Here is a 13,576-nt window from a genome sequence, read left to right as displayed (position 1 = left end):
ACGATGTTGAATCTACCTTGGCTTACGTGCTGTCAAGGTTTATCTGAGTATAATAGCTTTTAGGAAGGTAGATAATTAAATATTTATTGTACTGTTTGTTGTGTGGCAGATGTATTAATTAAAGGAAAGCTACAGTGCTTTTATGTATAGCCACTATAGTTTTGAAACAAAGTCATGTAGTGGAACGATTGAAAGATATTTTCATATAACAATCGTTATTATGATTTCTGTCATCTGTTTTTAATGTCTAGTGGACTTAACTTTATTCTTCCACTGCCTGTTTTTTGGACAGTTGCTTTGGCTTGTGGTAGATACTACGAAACAATAAATTTGATGTGCACATTTACAGCAATACAAAAAGTTCTATATCCTGGATATGTCAGATATAAAATCTTTTTACTATGTAAATAATTACATCATATCCAAGTAACTGTACAGAAACCTTATTAATCTAGGTGGTTATTTAAAAGACTAATGCTGCTCCAATGTCACTTGTGCTTTATATATATCAAAAAATCATACTGTTGTTTAAGTGTTCCAATTTCTTTCTCTAATAGTAATAAAGCCTTCTTCATTAATAATTGTTTTAAGAGTGCCATCTAGTGTCTAGAGCTTTTTGATGTGAATTGCGATTTATAAGGATGGAGAATTTTATTAAATGATGGTGCAGAATAATTATTACATTATTATTTTATATTGAACTGCTGTGGAACAGTTTAATAGTAAAAATGTGACTTTTAACCAAGTATAAGGAAAGTGAGTTTAAGTGATTTTTTTAATATAATGTCAAGATTATTAATTTCAGCTATATTATTATATTCAGCTGCTTTAATCTTATGTTTGAGGTGTTCATGCAGCATTCTTGAAATGAACTTTTTTCTTTTTGTCATCTTGGCTTTCATTTAGTATCTCTCCAGATTCTATACTCATTTTTAATATAGAAACCAATATCACTTTCTGTTGCTTACATGTAGGACCATGCAGGGCTTCTAGCTTACAGAAAGACAAATAGACAAATATGTGCCTTATAAAATAAACTGCTCTAGCTATGTGCTCAGAGCTTTTTTCTTTTTTTTTTTTTTTTTTTTTTTTTTTTTTAGTAATGGATGGTTAATGTGGGAGATTGATTTTTTTAAAAATAAACTTGTTTCATTAAAGCTTGTAAACTAAAATTTAATGGAAGTCTTTTCTTTTTGTTTTTGCATATTTCATTTAATGTGAGAAATGAGCAAAAATGGGAAAAAGTTTTATACACTTCCCTTTCAGTGTTTTATATGTAAAATGACAGAGTATATTTAAAACCTTTCTCCTCTTGGGAAAGGATTGCAGTCCAAGATGTCTTTAATAGTGTTTTGTGTTAAAATCTGTTTTAGCAAATAGTGAAGTGACTACTGTTTCAAACCTTATGTTTTTGTTCTCAATTCTGTATTCTTTTATGAATGTTGTGTTCTGATTTCCATTTCAGGAACTTGAGCACAGGAGGAAGATGAAAGATAGCATCCCTGAAGAACATTTGTATTTGGGTTTTTCTTGTCAGTATGAGGATACCATCTTTCCTCTTCATACATCTATTTCGCTATTTTTGCTGTCCTACTGTGACTGCAAATTATTCAAAATTTTCTTAGTGCCAACTGGTGAAAATGTAGATAATCAGCTTGTGACAAAAAACCTACTTCACAATCTTGAGGTCTGCTTAATCTCCAGACATGAGCTTCCTATGGTGGTGCGGAGCTGCTGTTTACCTGCTGTTGTTGTGAAAGATGGCAAATTCTGTCGAGCTGGCCTGTCTGTTGTCTTAAGGCACATAATACAGAAAACCTATGAGGCAGATGCATCCAAAAAGGATGTTTTGGAACTTTTAGGCTTTAAGAAGACCTGCTTAAAAGCCTGTGCTGAAGTGAGTGCATCTTTTTTTCTGTTAAATATATTAATAGGTTTTTATTCATTTTAGTAGAATGGAATATTCCTAAGTAGGCTTTTAATATTGATACAAACTGAAGTCTCTTAATAAGAAACTTATTGCTTAGAAAATGAAGGGTACTCAGTGGAGCAACTTTTGGATTTTGGCATAAGAGTGAAATGTAATTCTTTTGGGAGACATAAATATTTAGCAGCACAAGAAGAACCTTAAAATAAAAAAAAAGTCAAATCTTTGCTTCATTTTAAGTGATATATTTTCAATGAACTATAAAGTACAATGGTGACAGTTTGGAGTAAAAAGAATTTGGCATTCTGAAATCGTCATCTGAAATCAAGCACTTAATTTGCTGGATTCAGATTTCCAAAAGTAGGATGCTGTATCATGTGTGGAGTCATATATGATAAGCAAGTGGTAGTTCTGGGTTTACAGAGAATGCAGGATCAGATTGTAAATCTGCAAATTCAGGAGTAGAATTTTCAAGTGGACCCAAGGCTCGCTATCAAAAAGAATGTAGGCAATTAAGAGCTTAAACTAGTTAAGCACTTATGAAAACTTTGCTGTGGATGTCAACTTTGTCATAAGCAGTTATGAAAACTTTACTGTGGATGTCAACTTTGTCATAGCCTTACAAATGTAAGCTTGTTCAGTCTAGTCACTGCTGTACTTATCATTTTCCTACTCTGGTTTCACATTTTAAAAATAATAATCTTTCCAGTTATATTTCAGCAGACTAATGGGTGATTTCATCCCCTTTTGCTGGTACTGAAATGCATGTGACAGGAGATTGCATGTTTATGTGCATCTGTTAATTAACTGCATATGTGGATTGATTTGTGTGTCGTTGAATTATTTTGAACTTCATATCAGTGCTCTTAGAATTAAATATGTACAGATGTGAAACTTAGATGGCCACCTGGGGAATCAGCACAAATTGTTTTCCTAGAAGTAAAGGTCCTTAACTAAAGTTCAAGTCAAATTTTATTGGAAGGACTCTGAAAGCAACTATTTTTATTTTTAAATTTGATTTTGAGTATCACATTTTCTTTATAGTACTAATGTATTTTAGTAACTGTTGATTCAGTAGCGTTCTTGGGGAAAATGCATTGTGATTTAAGAAGGTATGGCTGATTTCACATAGGTGGTTAAAACCATTGTGAAGATGATGGAATAGCATTTGTGAATCAGTTATTTTGGCTACTCATACCAGGGTCGGCACTGAATTGAGACCAAGTTGCTCTGGGCTTTGTCTAGTCTGTCTTGAACCTGCAAGGGTGGAGACTGCACGGTCTCTCTGGGCGACGTGGTCCAATGCTTGCCATGGTGAAAAAATGTTTTCCTCATGTCAAATCAACCTCTCATGTCAATTTATGTCTGTTGTTTTGCTGTCCCACAGAGCAGCCTGTCTCTGTCTTCTCAGTAATCTCTTAAGCGCTGGAAAGCTGCTACTGGGTCACCCAGAAGCCTTCTCTTCTCCTAGTTGAACCAGCCCACTTCTGTCAACTGTTTTTCGTCTGGGCTGTATGCTCTAGCCCCTAACAGTTGTGGCCCTCTGCTGAATTCAGTCAGGTTTATCAACATCCTTCTTGTTTGGGAATGGGAGAGGTAGCACAGGATGGAGTAGTTCAGATGTGGTCTAAAACAAGCCATGAGTGAAGGGAAATAATCACTTCTGTTGCTCTGCCACCCCCATGAGGTGGTGCCATGTGCTGTTGGCCTTCATTACTGCCAGGGCAAACTGCTGTATTATGTTTTACATATCTACCAGGACCCCCAGAGTCTTCTCTGCAGAGCTGCTACCTGACCAAGTCATCAGTCTCCATCTTGTACTGTTACAGAGACTTAGTCCAGCCTAGGCATAGGGCTCCATACTGAATTTTATGAGGTTTTGGAGGTTCTTGTCAACCCATTCCTCTAGCCTGTTCATGTCCCTCTGAACGGTAGCCCTGTCTTGGAGTATATTGACTGTTCCACTCAGTCTGGTGTCATCCACAACCTTGATGAAAGTGTATTCCATCTCTTCCTCCAGGTCATTGGTAAAGATAATAAATAAGCTAGGCCTCCACATAGATACCTGAAGAGCTCCACTTATAACTGGCCTTCAGGTAATGCATGAACTGTTAACCACTACTGTTTGAACTGACAGTTCAGCCGATTTTTCATTTATCTAGCAGTGTACCCATCTGACAGCCCACATACGTAGGCTTGCCTTCCTTATTCCCCTTAGGATATTGAATTCTGTTATTTTTTGGTTGACACAGCCAAGGTTGCCATTGATTACCATGTCACCAATGCAGTTTGTTCTTGTTGGTGTAGCAGATCTGGGGCAGCATATTCTCAGGTTGGCTGATCTAGCGCTTGCATTAAGAAATTATCTGTAACTTCTTCCAGAAACCTCTAGTGGTTTCCTCCAGAAACCTCTGCTGGAACAACTGGAAAAATTATTTAGATTCCATGTTTTGGGTTGCTGCAAAGTGGGTAAACTGAGTAAGGAAAGACAGTAAGAATAAAAACTTTAAAGATCTTTAAGTACAAATAATAATAATAAAAAGTAGAGAACAAGAATAAGAACTTGAAAAAACAAGTAATTTTGTTAAGTTATTGTTCAGTCAGACTAAAGCTTTTTTGATGTTGCTTGCTAAAAAAAAGTTACTAATGCTTTTCTGTAAAATATGCTCAAGATGTTTGGTGTAATCTTCTGGTTTTACTGGCACTAAGTAAAAATGACATATATAAATTGATCATAGCTTTGCTTCTCACCGTAATCTTATGCTGGTAATAAGGAATAAAAATATTATATCCTGCATAACTCTTCATTCTGTTATATGTAAAAGTAGCTTTCGTATTCTGCTGTTGCAAAAGTAATGCAAAATATCTGAGCTTCTAGGATTATCATAGAATGCATTTAAAGCTGGAGTTAATGACCATTGGCTGAAATGTGTTTGCTTTAACTGGTCAAAAAGATAACTTGGATTTTGTTTTCCTTTTTGTAGGTAGAGAATGTATTAATTATATAAATTTATCTGACAGGTTAGCCAGTGGACCAGACTTTGTGAGATAAGCATACCTCTGGCTGTTGAGAGATTTTTGACGGGATCTGCTGAACACTGTCAAACTATTCCTCCTGACATTTTAGAGCTTGAAAGGAAGCTTGGAGAACCTGTCCGAGTACATAATGATGACAAAATCCGAAGGCAAAAACTTCAGCAACAGAAGGCCAGTGCCAAGGCTGCACTGCCTGTACTTAATAAAGAAGTAGCAGCAGGAGAAAAAACAGTACAAATGCATGAACATCCACTTTCAAGTCTGGAACTGAGCATAGCTTTCTCCAAACCGCTTGTCCAGGAAGCCTCAGCTACAGTCAACAGGGAGCCCCCTCACATCAGGAAAACAAAAACCTCCGACCTTCCACCTTTGGACCATGTTTTTGCAGAAGGGCTTTATTTCACCTTGACAGATATAGTGCTTTTGCCATGCATCCATCAGTTCTTGGTAAGACAAAAGCTTCTGCAGATATTTAGTGTGTATACATTTTTTAAGAACTGAAGAGCTGTAGAGTATGTTCACTTAAACTATATTGCAGCATTTGCTATGTGAACTTAACCTCAAACAGAATACTTACTTGTTCTGTTTTTGTAGGTAGTAGGGTTTGGTGAGATCACCAAAATTACTTTTAAATACACAGTGTATAAGTATGCATTAAATGTTGTTTACTCTTAAACTAGTAAGCTGAAATATTCTTGGGCACAAAGCTATCCAGAAAATTGTTTTTTCTAAACATTATTTCTTCCTCCTTCCATATTGTCATTATATGCTTTTATATGTGTTGACACGGGTCTATTAGTGATAACACAGAATAGTGTTTCTCTTCTATCACTTCTGCTATTTGAAATGCATGAGGAGAGGTGCAGCATCCAAAGTAAATAACCTGTTATATCTGAAATGGCATCTTAAAAAGAGAAGAAAGCAACAAAGGTCAGTTGTGGTCTAGTTTGGAGTATGTTGCGGTAAGTGAGACAAATAACACTGAAGACAAAGATTTATGCAGTGAGTGAAAGAAGGGTTCAGTAAGGATTACTAAACAGTATGTAGAGGAGTAGATTTAACCAGAGACTTCTCTGATGGAGTGGTTTCTTTTCCACTACATATTAACCTATTACCCCCCCCCCCTTTTTTTTTTTTTTTTTTTTTTTTAGTTTTTAGTTTTTAGGGGGTTTTTTTTAGTTTTCAAGTAAAAATTGCAAAGTCAGATTCAGTGATAAATATCAATTGTTTTTCAGGGAGGATGCCAAAAACAAAAACCCCCAAACCAACCAAACAAAAAACCCCACGAACCACCAAACAAACCAACCCACTGCATTTTTTCACTGTTCTAAGTTAGCAATGGCAACTTATAAATCTAAGATGAAGGTTGCTCTTAAATTTATTGGTGGTCACCTTCAGGTTTAGACACTGCTGACAGAAAAAGACCAACGGTTGTAACTTTAGTAACAGAAAATTAATTCAAAATCATCATATATGAAATTTCTAAAATTATTATTTGAGAAGCATTTTGATTGTGGATGTCTGTACCAACTAGCCAAGCCAAGTTTAATTTAGATGTATTAATCAAACATGATCTAAACCCAACTTTATTCTGCTATACGTTGAAGATACTTTGTTGCTCAAATTTAGTGTGTTAAATTATAGCCATGACTCAACAGAAGTTTAGTGAAATGAAATTGTTTTATTTGTGAAGAGTTTTTTGAGATCTAGAATTGATTCTATCATAAATTACAAATTTTGGAAGGAGGGAGGTTTGAGGATGATAGAATAATTAGAAAATGAGGAGAGATCTGTCATAGGAGATTTTAAATGGATACTTTAAGTGCATTGTAATGTGCATAAAACAAGTAAGTAGATATGAAGATATCTTAGCTGCAGTCTTCTCTACTTAATTTGGTTAAAATGTACTGGTGGGGCCAGGCAAAATGAGATCCTAGCCAGTTCTGTTGTTCTCTTGAAACTCTTCTCAGCTAAGATCTGAAGCTTCCTGACCTTATCTCAATATGGATAGATAGGTCTAAAAATATAGATGTCTCCTAGAAGAGTGGAAATGCTTTCTAGGGAGGTATTAAGTAAAAAGACATTCAGGGACTGGTGGCTTTTTAAAGATGTAAATCCTTGACTTCTCTTTCATATACCATACGTCTCTTAAGAGATACCCAGGTATCAGGTAGTGGTAGACTTCCACAAACTCCTTTATGTATGTAAATGCTATTTAATTTATTGAGATTCTCTTAAAATATTTTTTTTTTGTCTGCAAATGCTTCCTTTTAAAGCACAGTATACTATGAATTCTGATTGCTTATTTCTCCTTCTGATATATTCTAGAAATGTCTCCTTTGGTTGGGAGGAAACATTCCTATGTAGCCAATCCTTCTTTACAGTTACTTTTTTTTAACTGTAAAAAAGTACAGTTAACTGTACTTTTACTGGGTACTTTTTTTATCAAGCCCATTATAAAGTAAGCCTATTTCCTTGCACCTCTGTCTGTAGATGAAGATGAATTTGTGGAACAGTGCAGTACTTAAAGCCAAGCTATTATTCATTTGTGTCATTTTGTTTTTGCAAAACTTGATTTATGTTCTTCTCCAAGCTGTGACTGGTCACTGTGACTCTGCTCAGAAGCCTGGTGTTGTCTAGGGAGCCAGATTTTTGGGGGTAAATTTCAGCCCCTCAAACCTTAGTAATCTGTAATTGTGTCATTCATAGCATTGTTGCTGCCAAATTGTTTCTTGCAGTTTGTGAAGATATTTTGTAAACTGCAATGAAAGCAAAAGTCTCTTGGAAAATTTTGGGTTGCTATTCTGCTGTGCAGATGTTCTAACATGTGGTCTCGGAAAATATGTGAGAATATGGTTTGAACTTAATAGCCATCAGATCTCTCTCTCTCTCTCTTTTTTTTTTTTTTTCTTTTTTTTTTCCTTTCCCTTTTCTCACCTCTGGGAAGAGAGGTAGGGCTGAGCAGTGCAAATCACTCAAGCTCAGCTTCAAAACCTAATCTGCAATGGGAAAAACTCTCCTGTTGAAAGACTGAGAGTCTTGCTCAGCATATCAGTTTAGTAGGGTTTATGAGGATGTATACACAGAAAAGAATTAAGGAAGTATCCATACTTCACCTAACAATTACAAATAAAATGATACAGCAGAGTTGCCAATAATCAGTATTTCTGCGGTTACTCTAAAAAGAGTGATAGCAAAACTGGTGTCTGTTGCCAAGAGGAGCTCTCAGTGAAATTAGTATTTGCATTTTGATAAGTTCTCTTGCCAGATTTGCCTTACGGTGTTTGAAAACAAAAGAAATTCCTGAGGAAGATGCTGTCAGTCAGGTTCAGAGAAGTTACCTCTAAAATTAAGGCAAATACTTACTAATACATGCCAAATACCCACTTTTCCAAGGTCATAGTCTTTAGTGAATCTGTGTGTGATGATGCCAATAGGGGAATCAGAAGCAGACTTACATGGCTACCTTTGAATTAAGAAGATAAATTATTTTGCAGAAATGATTATTACTTTCTCTGCTTTGTTTGTCTATTTGACAGATCATACATAATTGAGGATTAACAGTAATTTCTGTATGGATGATGATAAATAAAATCTGTGAGACAGAATGCTTCCTTACTGTCTTACAAGTTTTAATATATTTCAGTCTTTTTTTTCCAAGGCCTTTTCTAAATCAGAAAAGCATTTTTTTTATAACAGTGCTTGATTTACCAATGCTATGCATGAAAAGAACCCTGGATTAGATTCTTAACTGATTTCAGCAATCCAATGAAATCTTTTTTTAAATGTACCCTTAAGAGTTGGGAATGCTACTCAGGTGTGACCCTTGAGTCCTGGTGGTGTGCAGCTTATGAACTATATATTGTGTGGGTATATATTGTATATAACTATATAGTATATGTAATGCTTTTTTGTTAGATTGCATCAAGGGTTGTTTTGCAAAACTATTGCTTTCAGTTTAATCTTTGCCTGTATTGAAAGAGCTCTCCAGTAAAGTTATTCTGTCTGCTCTCTGGTGATGAGTTTTTTGAGCAGCTATATCTTGATTTCTACAGTTTTCTAAATTTAATAACCTGCATTTGTGAGCTTCTTGCAGGTAATTGGTTGAAACCAATGGTCCCACTGGTGTTGATAGGAACACTAGAGTGTTTAATCCTGTATTAAAAATGCTGTTGCTTGCTTTTTGTATCTGGACTTCCAGGATAGTGTTTAAAAAAATTACCATTGCACTTCACTTCAAGGGTATAAATAATAATGAAGTCTTCAGTAGATATATGTCTGGAATCATACAATAAATAGAGACTAGGCTAGCTGATCATAATTATAATTACCAAAAGTAAGATAATGAAGCTGAAGAGGTTAACCTTTCTGAGGTTAGCCTTGTTACGTGTTCCATTAGTTGTAACTGTTTAATAGAAGAATAACAAAAGCTTTGTTCTCCATCTGGGAGAAACCACTATTCACTTTTTAAAATACAATTTAAAATACTTGATGATAATAAGTGGAACAGTGCCTGTTAAAATTGCCTTCCAAAAGACTTCCTTAACACAGGCAAAAATATATTATTCTGTTAATGTTAGGATATCAGATTTGATATTAAAATTATACATACACTTAATTCATCCTCTTTTTTGCTCCTTTAGCTATTACTAATTACTTATGATTATGCTAAGAACATTATAAAACCTAGACTGCAAGAAAGCTGCTTGAAATTTTGTGTCACTTCGTATTTTTTACCAGTTTGTTTCCACACTGAATAGGAAAAATGTGTGCAAGAGCACTTTTTTGCATAGCCTTTTCTTTTCTGCCTTTTCATGTAATTATGATTTGTAAATTTTGTTTAAAACAGGCACAGAATGATAAAATAGTCAAGGTTGGGAAGTATCTCTGGAGATTGTCTAGTCCTCAAGCAGAGTCACCTGCATATAGCAGATTGCCAGGACCACGTCCAGACATGTTTTGAATATCTCCAAGCCTTCCCTTGTATGTCAGGTGTTCCAGTCCCTTAAACATCTTGTGGCCGTTTGTTGGAACTGCTCCAGTATTTCCCTTTCTCTTGTACTGGGGAGCCCAGAACTGGGGGACCCAGCGCTCCAGATGCAGCATCACCAGTGCCAAGTGGAGGGGAAGGATCACATCCCTGGATCTGCTGGCACTGCTCTTCCCAATGCCACCCAGGATGCTGTTGACCTTTGCTGTGAGAGTGTTGTTACTGGTTCAAACCATACTCACGGCATCTCATATGTGGCTGTGACCTCTTAGTTTGTATACAGTGACCTGTAGGGAGGGTAGAAAAAAATGTTTTGTAGTATAGCCTTAGAAAAATAAATGTAATATATTATGATGAAAGCACTTTTATTCCTAATAAGTGTATTTTTGTATGCATTTTTTAGCAATGCAGTTAGAGATACTGAATATTATCTTTTGATATCATGAAAAAAAATCATGCCTATTTTTGGTAAAAGTAAAACTGAGACAGTTATTTTGGCTAGTATCAGAGTTATTGATCTTCCTTGAATAACCTGGCAGAAGTTGGTCTACCCTCCAGCTGTTTTATATAGTTCAGTCATTTCATGCTTCTGACATTCTCCAAAATGAAGATCATAGCACAAGATACTATTCCCCTCCCCCATATTTTTGAAATAAAGGATTGATGGTTTACGTATTGATATATTGTTAAAGGACTCTCAAAAATTTTAGCAATAACATTAATTTTAGTTAATCCATATATGGGACTGTGGGTTCTCTGATCCAACAAAGGCCTAAACAGATTACCTTTCCCAAGTATTAGCATATCATGGCAATACCCTACTCTTTGCATGCATATGTAGTCCTTCATAGTCTCCAAGTTCCACAGAAAGATGAACTTTCAAATAACTAGCATACTAATTCTTGTTGAGCAGTCTGACCACTGATGACTCTAAAATAGACTTTCTGTGTGATCATGTGTACAGTTAGACATCCAAATTTCATTTCAACTAAATGAAGCGTTGGTCGAAAGGAATCCCAAGCGTTCATGTCACTAGGCCTTTCATTTTAAAGTTACTATTACTGTTCAGTATTTCTTTTCCCCTTACTTTTTACCCTTTAAAGAAAACGGCACAAACTGACACCTCAGTGCTACAAGTGAAAAAATTAAAAACCAGTTTCACAGTTGTGACCCAAAACTGAGATGTCTGTAGGGTAAATAAAAACAATGTTTAAAAATAATTTGAAGCTGTTATTTAAATACAATCTATTAAAAATACATTTTTATATTTATAGTATATCATTACTTTGTTCTCCTTGAAAACCAGTTATCCTGACAATTTTCCCTGCAGGCCTGAGCTCTTAACTAGCTTTTTACCTTAGTGGTGCACTGAGTGAATGTGTTGAGGGACAGCACAGAGCTAAACTCCCTTCCATAGTTTGCAGTCATTTGTAAATTAAATACTGAACTAGGGGGAAGTTTACGGCTCTGCATGTGGAGCTTGAGTTTGGTAAAGCCATCTTCTGGTAGCAAGCATTCGGAGACTATTTTTGATTTACTGCAGCTATGCTATGGAGAGCTATGAAGAATTTAAAAAGTGGAAAATATTGTAAGACGATGAACTTTACTCTTCTTGAGTATTTGGGAACATGAACAGAAATTACTTCAGTTCACCAACTGCAACAAACACATCCTTTCCTAAATCAACTGATCTTCGTGTAAAAACATGATTGGGTAACTTTTCTTGTAATATGTGCACCATATTCAAACTTAAGTTCACTTTTTTTTCAGTGCTTTAAATTCCAATTTCTATTGAAGGCAACTAGGCTGCTGTCAGAAATATTTAATTAAAAATATGCTAGTTGCCATCTTTGTTTAAAAATATAAAGCTAAGATTCTAAAAGGTTTGAATAAACAACTTTTGGTTTTTTGTTTGTTTTTAAAAATAAGTATGTTTGAGGTCTCCTGCTAGTAAAGAAAAGTTCCATGTGTAGTGCAGAAACTTTAGTAAAGGAAGGGACAACAGAAGCCTGATCCTGTTCTGCTGTTACCACCTGGTCAGAGGCATTTCAGACTTATGGTTGTTCTCTAAGCAGGTGTTCAGTGGATGAACTTTTAAGGGGTACAGGATACCTGAGAAAAAGAAATGTGTGCAGGTACCAAAATGCCATGTTTACAGTATTTGTTGGATAGTAAAAAAAAAAAAAACAAAAAAAAAACAAAAAAAAAAACAAAAAAAACCCCCCAGTAATTTGCAAAGTGAATTATTCCCCCTTGAAGAAATAGCAAATAACTGAGAATATTATTTAAGTTATGTTTTCCTGTTGCTGACTGAAATTATGATTAAAATCTGTCATTTAAACTTTTTCATTATGTAAAGGAATTGCAGATAATGTCAAAATGTTGAACTGATAATTCCTCCTGCAGACTTGAGCTCTTAACTAGCTTTTTACCTTAGCAGTGTACTGAGCGAATGTGTTGAGGGACAGCACAGAGCCAAACTCCCTTGCATAGTTCACACATTCGCTTTGTGGCTTCAGGGAAGAAAATCATAGTAGCAAGTAACCTTTCCATTTTATATTCTAGGTTTTCAGCAAAAAGCAAAGCAAAAATCTGTTAAATTTGCCTCTGATATCCAGTTGGTATCGAAGAGTTCAGGAAGTACCTAGAATAAAGCACGCTGCTGACAAATGTAATATGCAGCTTCTCCAACTGCCAGAGTTGCAATCTACTCCAGAGGAACAGCTACAAAACTTCTGTTTGGTTCCCAATGAATTAGAAGAGGAGCATGAAGACAATCATTTTATAGGTGGTCCAAGGCCAACTATGACTAAGTTAATGGTAATTTAACATCTTAATGTGTTATTTCTAATGGTCATATTCTACTTGAATTGGAATAGAAGAAATTTATTACAATTTCAGAAGCTAAGTCTTTGGTAGCCTTCAAGAGTTTAGTATGTTTTTCTGTCTTCTGTCTCATGTATATTGACTTAGAAGTGATTCTCTCTCTCTCTTTTTTTTTTTTTTTTTTTTTTTTTTTGTTTTGTTATGATTTCTGATTTAGGAATTGAGCAAAGATAACACTGCTGGAAGCTCTAATAACCAGTTCTGAAAAATCAAAATAACCTTTTGCTTAAATTGCAAATTTAAATAGACATTTATAATTTTTCTTAGTGCTCTAAACAATGATATTTGGTTAAAGAAGACTCTACTTTGCATCCCTTAATTCTCCATATGTCTTTTGTATACGGGCTAACAGCATTCCCTAAATCCAGGGATTTCTTGTGAAAGAACTAGATGATTCAAATCCCAGATAATGTTAAGTTAAATGCCTGTTCAAACAGAGAGTTGAATAGAGTTTGATGTGGTGCCATTAAAGTCTGCAGGAATTTTGCCACCAACTTCAGTGGATACCAGATCAGAGCCTTAGTTATTTTTTTCCCTCCTTTCATGTAGGAAAGTGGCATTGAAGCAAAGTTTTTTCCTCATCCATGCCCTAACTGGACCCTAGACTGGAAGGGTCTACCAGCTGCAGTCACTCCTGGAGAAGGTAACGGATTTGTTTGTTTGCTGCTGTTCTTTTTCTTTTTTAACAATGCCTTTTTCTGATGAAATAACTGTTTCATAGGAAAATCTGTTACTTT

At 35.3% G+C, this 13,576-nt stretch overlaps 1 protein-coding gene across 3 annotated transcripts in view; it reads left to right on the top strand.

The window, feature by feature from the left end:
- Positions 1-13,576, top strand: part of GSTCD (glutathione S-transferase C-terminal domain containing) — an 86,668-nt gene that overhangs the window by 7,205 nt on the left and 65,887 nt on the right. For all 3 annotated transcript variants that reach the window (XM_062574149.1, XM_062574148.1, XM_062574147.1), the window contains 4 exons: positions 1,466-1,897; positions 4,949-5,410; positions 12,519-12,773; positions 13,389-13,482. In XM_062574149.1, coding sequence (XP_062430133.1) covers positions 1,487-1,897; positions 4,949-5,410; positions 12,519-12,773; positions 13,389-13,482 — 1,222 coding nt within the window. In that variant the 5' untranslated portion in view covers positions 1,466-1,486. The remainder of the gene's footprint in view (positions 1-1,465; positions 1,898-4,948; positions 5,411-12,518; positions 12,774-13,388; positions 13,483-13,576) is intronic.

Source organism: Rhea pennata, chromosome 4, assembly GCF_028389875.1.
Source record: "Rhea pennata isolate bPtePen1 chromosome 4, bPtePen1.pri, whole genome shotgun sequence".
NCBI lineage: Eukaryota > Metazoa > Chordata > Aves > Rheiformes > Rheidae > Rhea > Rhea pennata.
This window is presented reverse-complemented; position numbering and strand designations above follow the sequence as displayed.